The sequence below is a fragment of the Trematomus bernacchii genome, unplaced genomic scaffold (genome assembly GCF_902827165.1).
Source record: "Trematomus bernacchii unplaced genomic scaffold, fTreBer1.1, whole genome shotgun sequence".
Lineage (NCBI taxonomy): Eukaryota > Metazoa > Chordata > Actinopteri > Perciformes > Nototheniidae > Trematomus > Trematomus bernacchii.
The window spans coordinates 245,740-263,357 of record NW_022987604.1 but is presented as its reverse complement, the minus strand read 5'-3'; the positions used below and the strand labels follow the sequence as shown (position 1 = coordinate 263,357).

General features: G+C 41.4%; 1 protein-coding gene across 8 annotated transcripts in view; it reads left to right on the top strand.

Moving 5' to 3' along the window:
• The first annotated feature begins 6,754 nt into the window (after positions 1 to 6,754).
• si:dkey-205h23.2 (CUGBP Elav-like family member 4) overlaps positions 6,755 to 17,618 on the top strand; it is a 142,160-nt gene continuing 131,296 nt past the window's right edge. For all 8 annotated transcript variants that reach the window (XM_034130816.1, XM_034130815.1, XM_034130811.1 and 5 more), the window contains exon 1: positions 6,755 to 7,064. In XM_034130816.1, coding sequence (XP_033986707.1) covers positions 6,815 to 7,064 — 250 coding nt within the window. In that variant the 5' untranslated portion in view covers positions 6,755 to 6,814. The remainder of the gene's footprint in view (positions 7,065 to 17,618) is intronic.

The window sequence follows — 17,618 nt, the reverse complement described above, 5'->3', positions numbered from 1 at the left end:
ACCGCCGTCGAGGTGGTGATAAAGCGAGAGGGTCCACACGAGGCCGACCAGACATGGTCGAACCTCCTCTCAGGCACCACAAAAAGCTCAAAAATGGTCGTCCTGTCCACCACCAAAAACAGGTGGGCGAAATAGCGAGAGGATCCACGCGAGGCCGACCAGACTTGATCGAACCTCCTCTCAGGCACCACAAAAAACAAAAAACAAAAAAAAACAGTCGGATGTCGATAGCCGCTGGTAGCTGCTAGTCACCGTCAGCCGTTGGTAGCAGTCGTCGCTAGCCGTTGGTAGCAGCTAGCCGTTAGCTGTCGTGGTTAGCTGTCGTGGCTAGCTGTCGTTAGCAGTCGAGGCTAGCCGCACTCGACGGCCGGTAGTCGCTGTCGTCGTCGTCGGCCCCGGAGCCTCTGCTAGGCGGCGTGCCCCCACCAGGGAAGGTGCTGCAGCGTGCAGTGGCAAGCACCTCGGGGGTAAATCGCGGGGCGGCCAGGAGGAACCGGCCAGCATCTTCGGCCAAAGCGCGGGGCTCAACACTAGCCGAGTTAGCTAGCGCCGCCTGGACACGCAGCCGCATGTCCCGAAGAACCAGCTCCACGAGGCAGAAGTCGGGTCCCTCCATACCTAGCAGGTCGTGCATCGTCCCCTCGTAGTAGGAAGGCTTGCTGCCCTCCAGCGCCGAGACGAAGCGGGAATGGTGAGCGACGTTCCCAGCCATTCCGTGGGGCGCACCGAGCCTCAGTCCATGTGCACGTGGCAGCTACGGACGTCTCCAAGAATCTCCGGCATTCCGAGGAAAAACAAGAGTTTTTTTGCCGTGTTCGGTTCAGTCTCGGAACCTTCGCGAGACTTATGTCAGGGTCACCAATGTAGTGCCGAGAGAAGGGAGTCGGAGGCGGTGCATCGAAGGTACAAATCTGGCTTTATTGAGCAGCAGAAATACACATGCTGTCGGGTCGAGCCGAGAAGAGTAAGAGAAAGTGCAAGAGACACACACACAGTAGGTACCCCGGAGGTACCGTCAAGATATGTGTCCGTGCGAAACAATACCCCCAACCTGTAGTTCCATGCGTGAATTATGTACCCTAGTTAAATAGTGGTCACTACAATATATATATTATATATGTATATTTATATAGTTACAACCGGCCCTTTGAGTGCAACCTTAATGCTAACGTGGCCCTTGATGAAATTGAGTTTGACACCCCTGCACTACAGGAAAGGGAAAGCTCAAAAAACACAAAGGGCCCCTTTAAGAGAAAACGATCCCTCCCTCCTGAGTGGTTCTTTATCTTGCAGAGCCTGTTTTGGAGGGGCGGGGTGTACCCCTCCTTCAGGGAGAGACTGCAGTTGAGGTTTGAGGCTGCTCTGGTATTACCATATACACTCACAGATTCACAAAAAATACTGTCACACCTCATACTGGCTGTGCCATGAATATCAATGGTTGCTCTCCTTTTGGACTCTACAAAACAGACAGTGAAAAATGTTCATGCATGACAACGTTCCACCTGGCCCACTCCATATATCCAGATTAATGGGATAATGAACACACAGTATAAAGGAATTGTGCATGACACCACCCTGTTATGCACATTGCATGACTTATGTCACTGATTTCGCTCCTTCAAGGGGCTTTTTTTTGGGGGGGTATCGGTTTCAAGTGGTGTGTCTGTGACATTCCAACAAGTCACCTTGACAGCGGTGTGAATAATTTCGGTAATAAAAACAGAAATTGCAGTCACTCAGGGCTGGAAAATAGCAACTGTACCGTGTGAAATATTCAGAGTAAATATTGTTGTGCATTAATGTGGAAATGATTTTGCTGACACATTTAAAGTGTTCACACCCCCTCCCGATTTCAATTCTAGTTGGACTTCTGAGAGAAAATCCTTGCTTATTGCTAATGGGCCAACACAGTTTCCATCCAGAAATAATAAGAAAATAAATTGGTGGAAATGTGTCTCGAGGTGTGCAAGATCCTTGAAGGACTTCTTTGTTTCTTTGTGTTCTTCTTGCAAGTTCATACCCACTTCACAGACACAGCTGGAGCTCTTCTGACTGCTCTTTTGTCTTTTTTAGAGCAATTGGCAGAGGTGCCCTGTTCAACCATCCAGGTGCTGAGCGTGGCACAGACAAGAAGAAGAACCCTGTCAACCTTTCTGATACGCTTGCCTGTGTTCGAACAAAGACGATGCCTTCAGACAGGCATAATTGAAGAGATCATGCAGTACCTGCATATTCTCCTGCCAGGCAAATTCCAAGACTTCACAGCTGTGCAGGGAAACTATCCCGTGGAGAAATGACAAAAACAAGGAAACATAAAAAATCACAAAGGCAATAAGAAGCGCTGAAGCTAAATCAGCTATGTCTTTGTGGGAAAGAATGGCCCTGATGGTATTGACAAGGGAGACCCGTTGTGTTTTTTGATCCCCATTCAGAGCCAAAAACTCCACAGGATGTTTTGAGATGGTCTACAAAGACATGATTAAATAGAAAATAAATAAATATTCATAACAAAGCCAATGCAGAGCCAGATGTTACTGTTAGTTGCTTTCAGAATAAAACTATCCCCGAAGATCATTCACTCTGACAGGCATCAGGGTGAACACACACAAAAACACACTCAAAAACCTGCAAAGTGAACAGCACATAATCCATCAAAGCTGACTCCTCAACTACCTGGTGACCAAAAATGTTTATGAGGTACATTGTGACACTTCCCACCGGAGTAACCCCCCACAATAGACTATGAGCTTATCATACTGTAAGGTGTTTGTGAAAAAGGTGGCCACAATGTTTCTATTTGCGGTAGATAAGATTCCTCTGATAGCATAAACACTAAGTTACTCACTGAAGGCATTCAAATGTCAAATTTGCATTGGTATCAGGGGGGAAAGAAACTGGGCAGCTCGATTACAGACTCATGGGAGATGCTGTTTCGTTGAATTTTTCACGACAACCATGTTTTTAATCAGTTAAATACAATATTTTTAACTGAGTAGTAGCTCGGATGGCTGGATGGAAGGGTTGATGGATGGATAGATAGATAGATAGATAGATGGATGGATAGATGGATGGATAGATGGATAAATAGATAGATAGACAGACAGATAGATAGATAGATAGACAGATAGATGGATAGATGGATAGATGGATAGATAGATGGATGGATAGATAGATGGATAGATAGATAGATAGACAGACAGATAGATGGATAGATGGATAGATGGATAGATAGATAGATAGATGGATGGATAGATAGATAGATAGACAGACAGATAGATGGATAGATAGATAGATAGATGGATAGATGGATAGATGGATAGATGGATAGATGGATAGATGGATAGATAGATAGATAGATGGATGGATAGATAGATATATAGATACAGTAGATAGATAGATAGATAGATGGATATATTGATAGATAGATAGATAGATAGATAGATAGATAGAGGCTTGTAGCACTCCAGATATTAAACATTTCAGGCGGCTGTATTCTGCTCATTAGCAAAATCAACAGAACAAAAATAATCACTAGTATTTAATTACATCTTCTTATTAGCCAATTAATTCTGACCTAACAGAGGTTAAGCATGTTGTTTGAATGCATTTCACGGGACACGCAGTTTTTTTGTGATTCTCTTCTGATAGCGCGTTTGCTCGCCGAAATCCCCAAGGGGATCAGAGGTCATGCTCAGTTACAGAACGACTCCTCTGGAGGTGTCAGGAACTCCATGTGTTGCTCAAACACCGTTAATCAGGGCAGATCCTATTCCTTTGCATGCTAGCGTGCACCCCCCTATTAACGATTCTCATACACAACTTGCCACATACAATCGATCATTGATACATGATATGATCCACATAAATGCCCTCATATCAAGCGTAATTACTCATGTCAGTGTGAACTGCACTGCCCTTGTATTGATGTTATATTCCCATCTGCACTAATTAGACCTTTCTGTGTGCGAGTAATGCAACACTGGCAGGGCACATGCTCTCTTGCATGAATAACACAACTATTCGGAAGAGTGGCGTTGAATGCATCATTCCCTGTGAAGAGTAATAGACAGGCCAGTTTGGAGATGGATAGCTGGAGAGGGGTCGGACAATTTGGAGTGCAAACATGTTCAAAACTGTAGCTCCAACAAGCTTTTTAATGGCACTGAATGACAGCACTGATTCAGCACCATGGACAGTGACACAAGGCAAACTGCACTGCTTTATTCTCTCGTTCTTTTCCCCTCCATCTGTTCACATTGTTTTTGTGAAGGGGAGAAAGAGTTTGTTTTTTTATATTGTGCAACGCTCTAAAGGCTGCTGCGTGTTGCATCCCACAGCATGCTGCTATCTTTTTAATTATTTACCCAAATATGCCTTTGATCCGAGCACCTGACCAAACTTCTATTTTCTTTCCAGATTGTCCTTCTAAATAAAGCAGGCGAGGTTTGAAAAGTATCACGGAGTAACAAGCTATGCTGGAGAAAAGGAAAACACATGAAGACTCATCCAAACACATTGGACTTATATGTGATGATAACCTTAGATGACAGTGTTTTAAAGTCCAAGTGCAAGTGATGTATAGAGTGTTATTAATAATTTATGATTAAAAGGTCTCGTAAATATATCATGAAATTAGACAAGCACAGCAGAGAAATACATTAAACATGAAGAAAAAGATGATTATTATTGATAACCGAGGGGTAACAACTGTCTAAATATGAATATAATTGTTATACCTTATAGGTTGTGACATTCATTTGTTATTTGGTAAGCATCCTGCCTGAAAAAGAAGAAGTAATTTGACTACATGTTAGGATCTATGGCATCGTTTGGAGGTATCCATGAGCAATACATTACAACCAAATGTCCTGCTCTAAATAATAATGCTACAATTATGACTCAAAGTAATGTTTTTTCTCTTGTTTAAAATGCATGTAATATTTAGAATGTTAGTAAGTATTTATGGTTAGAAATTCTCCAATCTATAACATATAAAAGTGTTATATAAATTAGACCAGTGGAGCACAGCCGTGGATCTCAGTCCTCAGGGATCACAGCTCTGTTGGTTTTCTACCCTCGATGTAGTAAATAACATTCACCTGGATGGTGTCTCACTTGTCACATACTCCCAGTTAGATGGTTAAAATGAAACCCAGCAGGGCCCTGGCTCCTGAGGTCCAGGACTGAGAACCTCTGCTGTAGAGAACATTCCTACAAGGCTTCACAGCAGTGTCTTTCAGGAATTAGACCTCAGGAGCTACAGCCCTGCTGGTTTCTTTCTAAACATCTGACAGGGACTTTCTCACGCCCAGTACGCCAGATGAATGCACTTATTTACCCCACACCTGGGTCCAGAAGACATGAAGGTTATGAGGACAGGGCTCTTTGGTAACATATAGTAAATCTTCCATTGTGCAACATGAAATAACTAAAATAAATAATGTATTTCTTCTTTATTATTACATCACATTAAATGTTACATGCTTTTATCCAAAGCGACTTACATACTCAATACTGTGGACAATCCCCAGGAGCACAGTGTCTTGCCCAGGGACACAACGACATGCTGACTGCAGTGGGGTTTGAACCTGTGCCCCCCTGATCCGAACACAAATGCACTAGTCCACTGCGCCACACGCCTCCAAAGCTACCTACATTCACTTCAATAGACTTGATACAGACATCCAATACATCTTGGGATAGACCAAAGACCCTTTGTCACAGCCGTTCCTGTTGGGGAAATATTTTTCCAAGGCCCATAACTTTGACCCAGTTTGTCAGTTTATACTGACCTCACTGAGCACAGACACCTGTAACCTTGGCTGCTGTGCTCTCAGTGTTTTGTCTCCCTGTTCCTGCCTGTTGGCGTCAGCTGATAGAGGTGTTATGATTCTATCTTGTTATGCACAATGTTGATTATTCTCTCAGAACTAGCTAAATACTTGGGTCTGGGGTAGAGTTCTTCAGAATTGGTTTGGCATCTCAACCGTGTGGTCAGATCGTGGCTCGTGACATGTCTTGAGCCACAAGCTCCAAATAAACCCATCAGTGTTTGCCATCAAAGCTCCAGCTCTCCTCGTGTCTCTCTGAGTCCTGACTCCAATTGCTTCAGAAGTTTCCCCCACAGTTCCCAAATTTGCCGCTTATCCTTTTGGTATTGGTTGCTATTGGATATGCACGTAAGCCATCACATTAGTCACTCTACCACATATCTTCTAATTTCAAATGGCAGTGTTGGGTCAGAAATCCAAAGGAATAAAGGTAAATAAAGCACATTTTAATTCTGATTACCAGATGCTTTAGATATTTTAACATATTCATGTTTAACATCACAATAAGTTTAAGACACAAGCAGAAGAAGTAGCACTAATGCTGCCATCGCACATTCGCACTGTTTAAATGTCCCAAGCTTTCCACCCTACACAAATGTTTATATTCTAACTCTGCCCTGTGGGCCCTCAGTCATCCTGCTATCTCATTGGCCCTCGGCCGCGCTCATTATGCAAATTGGGCAGTGGGCGTGGTCTGTGCATAAATGTACGAGTTGACGTCACGGGCAGAGTTGAAGCAGTGGGGGGGACAGGGGGTGGTTGAAAGAAGAACAAAAAATGAAAACACATAAAGCATAAGCAAAATAAATAAGGCTGATTCCAAACAAGGAGGCTGTTAAGGGAGAGGAGAGAAAGAGGAGGAGTGAGGAAGATATAACAAGGGGGGGGGGAGTGTGCACTGTGCAGTTGACTACAGAGAGGAGAGAGAGAGTGAGCGAGAGAGGGAGAGAGAGAGCAGCTCGCCGGCCCATTGAGGAAAGATGGCTACAGTCACTGCAAACGGAGTGCAGCAAGAGAATGGATTCAGCACCACGAACAGCGCCGGCAGGATGAACGGGCTTAGCATCGGCCAGAACACCATTCCAATGAAGGACCACGACGCCATCAAGCTTTTCATCGGGCAGATTCCCAGAAACCTGGAGGAAAAGGACCTGAAACCCCTGTTTGAGGAATTCGGAAAGATATACGAACTCACTGTACTGAAAGACAGGTTTACGGGAATGCATAAAGGTTGGTTATTTTGATATCTTTACTTTTGTTTTAGCCTTCAAGGAGAGGGGGGGGGGCAATAAATCAGACAGCGTCCCAATTCAGTTTTTCGGGGGCATGAAAAGTATGTTAATGTACAGATGTTTGGGACAGAGTGGGTGCCCCGTGGAGCCGTCACACACACACACACACACACACACACACACACACACACACACACACACGCACACACGCACACACACACACACACACACACACACACACACACACACACATACACACATACACACACACACACACACACACACACACACATACACACATACACACACACACACACACACACACACACACACACACACACACACACACACACACACACACACACACACACACACACACATAGGCTATACGCACATATATGAGGCGTGAGAGGGAAAACACGTGGAAGTGAAGTGCAGGGTTAATTGTAACGGCGTCCAGCCAATCCACGTGAATACTACAGCTGAAAACGCCTTTGTGTGTTTACATTGAATCTCATGTGCGGAGCATCCCAGTTAAAGGGGGGCGGGACAGGCAAGTGTTATTTCAGCAGATGCAGAAATATCTTCACAACAAAAAAATCTGTATCACAGAGTGCTGGTTGTTACCCGAGATAAATAAAATGCTCGCATGGGAGTGGAAAAGTGCAAACCATTATCAAGCAATAAGCATCCGTGATTAAGGTGGTGCTGGCATGCTGCTTTGACCTTTCAGAGGGATAATATGTAAGCCTACTTTTCGGACGTCATTATCTGTGGAAAATACGCGGCAGCTGTATTGTAATGCTGCTCCGTGGGCGGCTTGCAGTCAGGAAGTACAAAGCAGGATAATAGTAGAGCCTGGGATCCAGCGTGCATCGTCTTCTTGTTCTGTCCTCACCCCGCTGTCACCCCCATTGTCCAAACCGGGCGAGATTAGTGTTCACTTAGTAATTAGTCAGGGATCAATTATAATGATTGTTATAATGGTGAATGGTAGAGTGGGGCTTGTGTTGGCGGGCGTTTTAGTTAAACAAAAAAAAAATCCAATACATCAAAGTCCAACTCTAGACACAATTTATATGCACTAATCCTATTACATTTGTACACTTAATTGTGATGCAATTATAAAAGAATAAACCCTTAAGGTAAATACAATGACCACATTTTCATTTACAAGTTTAGTTTTTTTTTTACAAGCTTTGAATTTCACCAGTGTTTCTATTAGTGGATTATTTTGTGATGAAAGAAAATTGAACAATAATTACAATGTAATAACAAAAGTAAGTATTATTACTATTATTAACACAATGTATGACTTTTAAAGCCTGTATTTAGTAGTGTTTTTAACCTGCATTTTATTGGACTGGAACGCAAAAATAAGGTCACATTTCCAGCACTATCAGTGTCCTCTTAAGCAGGCTGTCCCACACTTTATTATCAGCTTAAGTATGGTTTTATTATACCTGCTGCTGCTGTTTGTGATACATTATATTTTGTAGATGGCTGTAAATTATTTTGCAAGATACAATTGAAAACACGAGAGAGAGCCACACACATGCACACATATTGAATTCCCCCGCAGTTCACTCAGTGAAACAGAATCTATTATCAATGCAGGCAAATTATGTATGATATGTTAGTCAGTGGCTACAGTTCATGATCCTATTGATCGGCGCAAGTCAAGCGCTCTTGTGGGAGAATTGAATGTTGGCTCAGCGTGGATTTCTTGTGTGTGTAGCCTCCGAAGGTCTCCATGCACCACCTGTTCCTCCAGCCATCAGTCGCTGGTGCCTCCTGCTCCTCCTCTCCTCTCCCGTGCTCCTCTTCAGAGCGCGGTGATCGATTAAAACAATATTTCTGATGTTCATGTTGTTTACGCCTGTCCTCGACCATCCCTGAATGTCAACACTCTGGAGGGTGGCTGCCTCGGGACGGATAATCCTGTTCCACCGCATGCCCGTTCAAATCATCCTCCACCAAGGCCACTCTGATGCATGCATTATGCCCACTTCATCCCGCATGACATTCAAAGTCACTTTGGGAGCACGAGCATGCACTTTTAATACGATTTCACCAATGCATTATAGGGATGAGTTTTTCTTATTGGCCACTTATCTAAACCGTGTTCATGCCTCCTGCTGCGTCCATGTGTGATACATGTAGACCGAAACAAGACAGTACAAGAGTAGGAAAATAGGAGTGTTAACAAAACATCAAAGTGTATTGTATCATGTGCTGTGTTTTTCAAGGAGAGCTGGGAAAAGGTCCAATCTGAAATCGAGGAAAGCTTGTAGGGGAATTAAAGGTACAATTAATTACTCAACTGGGAAAGTTTTTGGGTTGCACCAAGGTCAGTACAGCAGTGTTCTACATCAGTAGACTTATAATGTTTCATTTAATTGTGATTTAATTTGCAACCCCATCTCAAAGCCCACCTACTGGCAGTCCGCAGCTTCAACCGAATCACACAGACTTCATCAATGTGATGTGTTACAATGTGAAATGTTATTGTAAGTCCTCTTTAAAAACAGGCGGACACAATGTTACAACACTAATAATATTATTCAAATAAAATGTGGTCATGCTGTACTGTCAAACCTTTGCTCTCCTTTTAACCCACTAAAGTCAATTGGGATATCAAATCTGACATTGACAATGAAGTTAAATTGTGTGTTAAAGTTTTATATTCAAAGCATAGAGCATATTACAATTCCAGTTAGATTATAATTTAACACTCATAGATCTACTGCTAAATCCAGCTCATAAATATAAATAGAGATGGATCAGAAATCAGATGGCACTTAACTGCCTCTGCATTATGTCAATTAAAAACACATGTTAGAGGGAAAACAACACTTTGATATTCATGATGAATCACTACCTCTTCGTTAAAGGGGTCACACTTGATGATGAACCCAAAGGGATTTACCATTTAGACAATGTTAGAGCAGCTGATGAACATATTAGACCATCCATACATTTTCCCAAGGAGATAGGAAGACTAACAACAGAGCTAAAGTGAGACTGAGAACTCAACAAACATTCATCAGGTGGCCAGAAACTCTAATCCACATGAATGTAAATGCCAATCCTTCGACTCTGCTAGATGTATAAATAAACAACTGTTTGCTAATACGTTTCCAAATCAGCTCAAAGTTCGATGATTTATTTTATTTTTGCTTCTCCAAATAATAAGGCCACATATAAAGAGCTATTGCGGGTTTAAGAAGATACCTAAAGAGTGAAATGACTATAATGTTGCTGGTGGTCCATCACATACGATACGATATACTTTATTGTCCCCGTAAGGACATTTGTTCTGGACTCCGTCCTGCAGTTCCGCATACATGTACATATACAGTAGACATTAAGAGACATACACATATCATCAGTCATACACCGTTTGAACAAACACAATACACAGACGCACATACTGACAATGGCGACCTATTGCACAACCCTCATGGCCAACATTTAAAAAGTACATTTCATTACATTTGACTACATTTCATTTCATGTGAATGTTAAGAAGCTTAATGGACATAAGTAGGAATGAGTGCTTATAGCGGTTCAGCCTGTTATTGGGAACCCTGATTCTTCTACCAGAAGGTAGGAGCTGGAATTCTGGGTGGAGTATGTGGGTGGGATCAGACACACATTTTTTTTTTGCCTGTCTGATAATGGACTGCTCAACATATAAATAGGAATGTGTCAAAACACACATTGAAGTAAAACAAACCTAAAGTATTTTAGTTCTAATGTTTAGGATGTTGTGCTATACTTATGCAAAGGGTTTCATTATTTATCCTGGATGGCGAGGAAGAGGCATCATTTAAACCTCTTTGGGTTTTGCACATCATCATGTCATATGAGAATAGTTGATAAATGTTTTGGTCACATGACAGCTCAATCCCATCCAGTAGAAATCCCTCGGACGAGTGTTGTAATATCTTCACGACTTCACACACTGAACAACTAACAGCCCAGTACATAGTTTCATTTGAACCTGGTGTTGTCCTGCCTGGATGAATGGGATTAATCTACACAGAAAAGTGTTGTAACGGCTTCATTCTCTCCCTCTGGCTCTAACTTATACATGGTTTTGCAATCATCTTTTGTCCACAGTGTTGTATTTGAAAAATAGTCTGTTTTCTATTTGCTTCACAAACACATAATATGCCAATGAATAGTTATTATGCCAAAATCCCAGGAGGATCCCCGATGTTGCAACAAATTCAAATCACATTTTTATCATAAACAGCAACAAACATTTTTCACAGCAGAGCGAATAGTGTGTGTGTGTGTGTGTGTGTGTAGGAGGAGGAAGTGGGGGTTATAATCACATTGGCTCCACGATCCCTTAAAACATAAAGTTCATAAAGATTTAATGCATTGCCATACATTTACTTTGACTACGACTTTGAAATCCCTCTTTGAGCTCAGTTTGTGTTTGAGATTTGATTTGCTCCGGATAGAGGATGGCTGTTGGCATCAGTTAGTAAAGCGTGTCTAATGGATGATTTGCAGCACTACCTTATTTTACAGCCCGAGTCCTGTGACACAGAATCGCACCATAATTATGGATTTAAGGGCAGATCAAAATATGTCATGTTTGCTCATGATTAATTCATGTGGATTGTGCTGCATCACTTCCAACAGATGTGTTATGCTTTGTGAATTCTAACTTTGGGCATTTCGGGGATCTCCTGGGACTCTTCTAAATATCTGGGGAATTCTGTGTTTCATATTTCCCTGTACACCTCAGTGGATTAGTGTAGCTGCATGATCTACTCAGAAAGAGTTTGTCTTTTAACAGATGAGCCTCGTAGCTGTTAGACGCTGTTGCCTTTAATGTCGATTTGATAGTTTGTGCGTCGTCAGGGAGCCTTCTGCAGCGCGTGGGATGACTTGACACTATTGGCGGACGCGGTGCTCGTCGAGCGTTGTGCAGCCAGGTCGTGCTGTTTAACATCCATCATTCCACTGAGCACTACATTATCGTAATACTTAGTGTCAGTGCCAGAATGCATGCATTGTTCAGACATGCTGAATGTTAGTGGGGGGCAAATCTTTTGCTTGAGTAGCGTTATCTATCAATCCGTCTCTGATGCTGAGAGGAGGGACTCTGAGCTGCACTACACAGCCAGGAGGAAGAGATACAAAGAGTTGTTAAATATCCTCATCCATCCTCCTCTCCTCGGTAGGTCCATGCAGGGTAATTGGCTATAAATAGCCTGCCAAATTGACATAAAAAGACCTCTAAGGCATACAAAAGTCAAAAGCAAACCTCAGTAGGGCATTAATATCTAATTGCACATGAGTCATGGAATGAATTAACAAATATTTGAAAGTTTTAAATGTGTATACTTTGAAATTCATTGATGTTGCTTTAAAAAATAGTTTTTAGACTTTTAGTACAACCACTTTGATTTACAGAGCCTGCTGGGTTTTGTCGAGCGATGTAGAGGAAGTGTTGGACGTTGATTGACAGTTTGTGTAAGTTGAGTGACAGGTGTAGCTTAAGTCTACAGATGACCTCTTTGATCATTAGAAAGGTGGCAGTGTGTGAAGCAGACAGCTTACCGCTCTGAATGTAGATGGACTGAGAGATGTAGGGATGCTCGGCAGGTAACAGTGTGGTTAACACAGAAACATGACGCGCTTGATGAAGGCTCACATCGTATTTGTCTCAGCACCCATGAGAGGGTCAGGCTGTCACACTGAGCAGCTTCCAGTTGCTTTACATAATTACTTTGCGCCTAGATTTTCTTTGGAAATTAATTTGCATTATTTTCCCACTTTAATGAACATTCTAGGATCAGACATGTGTGAGGAGACTGGAGGAAGGCACATTGCTCATGATTCATGAATTCACTGCTACTGAATTGAACATTTTATACAAATTTGTTCTGGAGTTATTTCAATTACAGGTACCTTAAAAAAAAGCACAATTTACTCTTGATGCCTGGATGCATGCAGTTTTGAGCACACACTAATTTACATTTTAAAATAAACTGAAGAAGCATTACAGGGGGGGGGGGGGGGGAGTTCTTTAAGTAATTACCCGAAATGTGTTTTTACAAACGCAAAGACACATTTCCTGTTTTCTCTTTGAACTAGTTTGCATGGCTTACTTTTTCATTTGCCTTAAATGTAATTTGTTGAACTTTTGCCCCTCGCTGGAATTATAGTGTGGTAAATTGTCTTTGATTACCAAAGTATTATTGTCACCCCACTTAACCTGCTCATCACAGGAAGCCTAAAGCAAATCGGTTGAACCACAATTACAGCCATGTTCTCTTTCTCTAATTCCTATTCAAAAGGTATTTTCTCCAGTCGTTGGTTAAGATGTTCTTGATTCAAACCATTATTCTCAAAGTAGGGTCTAAATGTCATCGGAGTTATTGGCTGAAGATGAGTACTGTACCAAGACAACAGTGGGAACAGTGCCATGACAATAATGAGAAGTATTGAAACGTTAAGGGATGTGTTATACTCATTAAAATGTGCACTTACTTACATACTTCTAAATACATACAAGACTTTAAGGACTATAAAGACGTGCTCCAAATGCCCAAGTTATACATCACAGTGAACAAAGTCTCTCCTTTTTGCTTCACTTATTAATGTTGCTGCATTACCTTCGACCATGAAAGTGGTAATATCATAACATATTTATATTTGTATGATTTAGGAAATGGGGATACCAAACGCTTCATACACGCGTTGTGATAAAATATATTGCAATACATTGTAAGAAAGGCAGTATATTGCTATTTGTAATTATAGGGCACAATAACAAACCACCACATGCATTCAATCTGAATAAAGATTTTTTTTTTGTTTATGTTTTCGTAACAGTGGGAAAATAATTAGCATTTAGCTTTCAACACCCTTGCACTACATTTCTGCAACATTTTAATAATTTAGATCAGGGGTGTCAAACTCAAGGCCCGGGGGCCAAATCCGGCCCTCAACTTCATTTTATGTGGCCCTGCAAGAGCTTGCAAAGAATATAATATGTTTATTACACGGTTGAATGCCGCTTTACAGAAGCACGTTGTACATAAACTACATGTCCCACAATGCATCTCATTTTGTGACATGCACACTGAACATTGCCCTAGACTTCTGCTTTCAGATTTAGTTAATTATGAAGTTGTTACCCTATCCAATAATAGTTATTGTGCTTTTTATCTTGTTTTTAATTATTGTTTTATTATTTTACTCCCTGTTCCCTGCACTTTGGTCAACTGAGGTGGTTTTAAATGTGCTATATAAATAAATAAAGATTGAGATTGAAAGTTACAACCGGCCCATAATGCTAATGTGGCCCGCGATGAAATTGAGTTTGACCCCCCTGATTTAGATACAAAATGAAAGAGTGCTGAAGGACTCTTTATGTCTAAATTAAGCTAGAATAGAAAATGACACAGACATACTTGATGCATTGTTTTTGAGAATCGATATGGTATCACAAAATGTAAGATCGCGATAGTCAATTGTATCAATATTTTTTCTTGATACACCCCTTGTGTGATTGCACATAATACCAAGACAACACCAAAGGTGGAATAACATACAAGTATGAATGTAATCCCATGCCAATTAGTCCATTTAAACTTTAAGGCTGACAGCGCTAACCTGTTTCCAGCTGTTACATCCTTGTTACCTCTCCTCAAACTGCTGCTCTCCTCGTGTTCTCCGAGCTGAACGCTCATCTGTTCCACGACTGGCTTCTCCCTCGCCGAGTCCTCTGGGCTTCAGATGTCCTCTGAGCCAGCGCTGCTGGAGGCAAAGCTTTCCCAAAGTCCCGTCGGTTTCCCACCACTGCGATGAAGCTGAGGCAGCCACACAGCTGGCTGGAATAATAAAAGCTACCTTGCACAAAAAGTCCAGTTCAACAAACAATTTGAACACATAGTATGACATGCTTCTTCCTCTAGAGGCAACGACATACATCTACAGTGGGAAGAGAACACTTTACTGTTTCAGATGCAGTTTCATCTGCTTTGAGCATGCTCCTGGAAAAACTCAACGGTGGTGCAGTTTTTCGGGTCTCAAATATTCACATCATTACATCTAAAAAACACACTAGGAAGATGCTCCATTACAAGTATGGAGTACAAGTTGTGCATTCAAACAGTAAAAGTATAGAAGTATTTGAAGTACAATAATGATAAAGCACTTTTAGTAGAAGTGTACTATTGGATTACTAATGTATTAACATGTTAGCATTTGCTGTTGATGGTTTGAGTGGATTTGAATTGCTGGTTAGTTTTTGTATCATATTTAGAAAATGGATCACATCTTTGCAAGTTAAATCCTTATTTGAGATAACTTGTAACTATAGTTAAAAAATAGATTAAAGTTAGAAATTAAAGTAAATTAAAAGTTACCTCAATACTGTGCGCAATAAAAGTACATTTGCTTGTGTTTCTATCAGTGCAAATAAACACAATAAGAACAATTGAATCAGTAAACAATGGAAATTCTTGAGGAATTTCTAGAATTGTGTCATCCTAAAGTGTGATTGATTTGATGCCACGTGAAGATGGACACTTTTTGCAGTTTCTAAAAATGACAAGCCTAATTTTCTTAAAGGGAAAAATTCAATATAACTGGTTAACTTTGTTGCTAGGAAACGTTTAAATAACTACTAACAATGAATCATGTGATACAATCTCATCCGGATGTTTATTAGATTGTCTTGGTGAAATATACCAGAGGAGGTCAGGGCCGTGGCAGAAGTGTGTCAGCAACAGCTTAAAATTCCCACAAGCCTTTGCAAGGACGTGCCTCTGTGGGATGCCTGGGTTCATGTCCCACAGTTTTGTAATGTCATAAAGGATGAAGGGTGTTTCCCCAGACTCCCAAACTTTCCTGCTTTGCTGTGTGGCATGCTGTTTCATCAGCGTCGTTTAGGTGGCTTTTCCTCTTGAGTAACTGCCTAGTTGTGGAGGTGGGTGAAGGTTGTCGTGAAAGGGAGCTCTCTTGGCCGAGCGCCAGAGTGTGTAGCTGGGTTTTGGGGTGATGGGTGCTGCATGGGTGTGTATCATCTCTACGTGTAATTGTGTGTGTGTGAGTCTTGTTTCTCCCGTGGGAATCTTTGGCAGCAGGTGTGACATGTAGTAATGGGAAATTATGCTGCACAGTGCAAAACCTCTTCTGAACGGGGTCACCCACTGTCAGCTCTGCCAAGCGCGCAACAGAGCAACCACTCACCCTTTAATGAAAGCTGTCATATTTTTGTTGGGGCCTTATTTACGGATGCATATTCATTCTGCTCTCCTGGATTTCCCAACTTAAGGAAAAGTCTCCAGAGATGTGCGGGGGTAGAGCTTCAGCTCATCACTGGAGGATTTTAATGACTTGGCAGCTAAAACAATATGCAAACAGTTTGACTTTTTCCTCCTGTGCCCGGTTCAATAACTATGAAAGTGATCATTCATCATGCATAGTTTGTAGTAATGAAAAGAAAACGATAACGCACCGATCTGGGGTGACTAAGCATTTTCCATCAGCACTCACAAATTAAACCTCACCTTCAGGATCACACCTGTTTTTACATATTTATATTGGACATGTTTCATTTTGCTAAATCCATCTCACTATATTAAGTCGAACGGAAAAACAACAACAAAAATACAATGTGTCGAACACAGTTAAAATATGCATGAGTTCGGTAAATCTAATCTTAAGGGCTTGTCATATTTTGAAAGAAACGTGTAAAATTGTAATCGTGTTTCTCAACCAGCATGTTATTTTCTCTGAGGGTATAGAGCTATTAACTTCAGAGAGCCACATTCCCATTGTCAGCGCAGTGTATGAACTCCATTTGAATATAATACATGTTTTTGGCAATAGCTTGTAAAACTCCAATAAGTCTTATATTATGGCTCGCGTAGATGGGAATTACTTTAGCGGGAATCACAAATCTCTGGGTCCATTTGCAAGGTTACAATGGGGCTTTTAGAGGAATGCTTAATCTCTGAACACATATCAATGGAGAGCTGCTACACCGGCTTTACATGGTGCATTTAGAACTGACTCTAATGGTAGAGCTATCCAATGAAACTCAAGACCGTTGAGTATAAAGAAAGATGATTATGAAGTTGAATTTTTTTTAATCTGTTCCACTGCTTTTGCTGTAAACTTTAGCAATCATCCTTTAACGTTACACATTGTATTTAATGGGTACTAAATGCTCAAATCCATAAATCATAACGACCTATACGACTTTTTCGGATTAGTTTACTACGGTACAGTTTACAGTCATAATTTGCCTGACGTCCACTCTTTTATTTTAGCGGGGTCTGTCTTTTTTTATATATGTTCACATTATCGTTCGGGATGTCTATGTTGTAATTTTATTATCTTTTTAAATCTTTACAAATGACATCTATTGCACGTATGTCCGTCCTTTGAGAGTAATCCCTCCCCTGTTGCTCTCCCCAAGGTGTCTTCCATTTTTCTTTGGGAGTTTTTCCTTGTGCGCCGCAAGGGAACAGAGGGTGTATGCTGTACAGACTGTGAAGCCCCCTGAGACTAA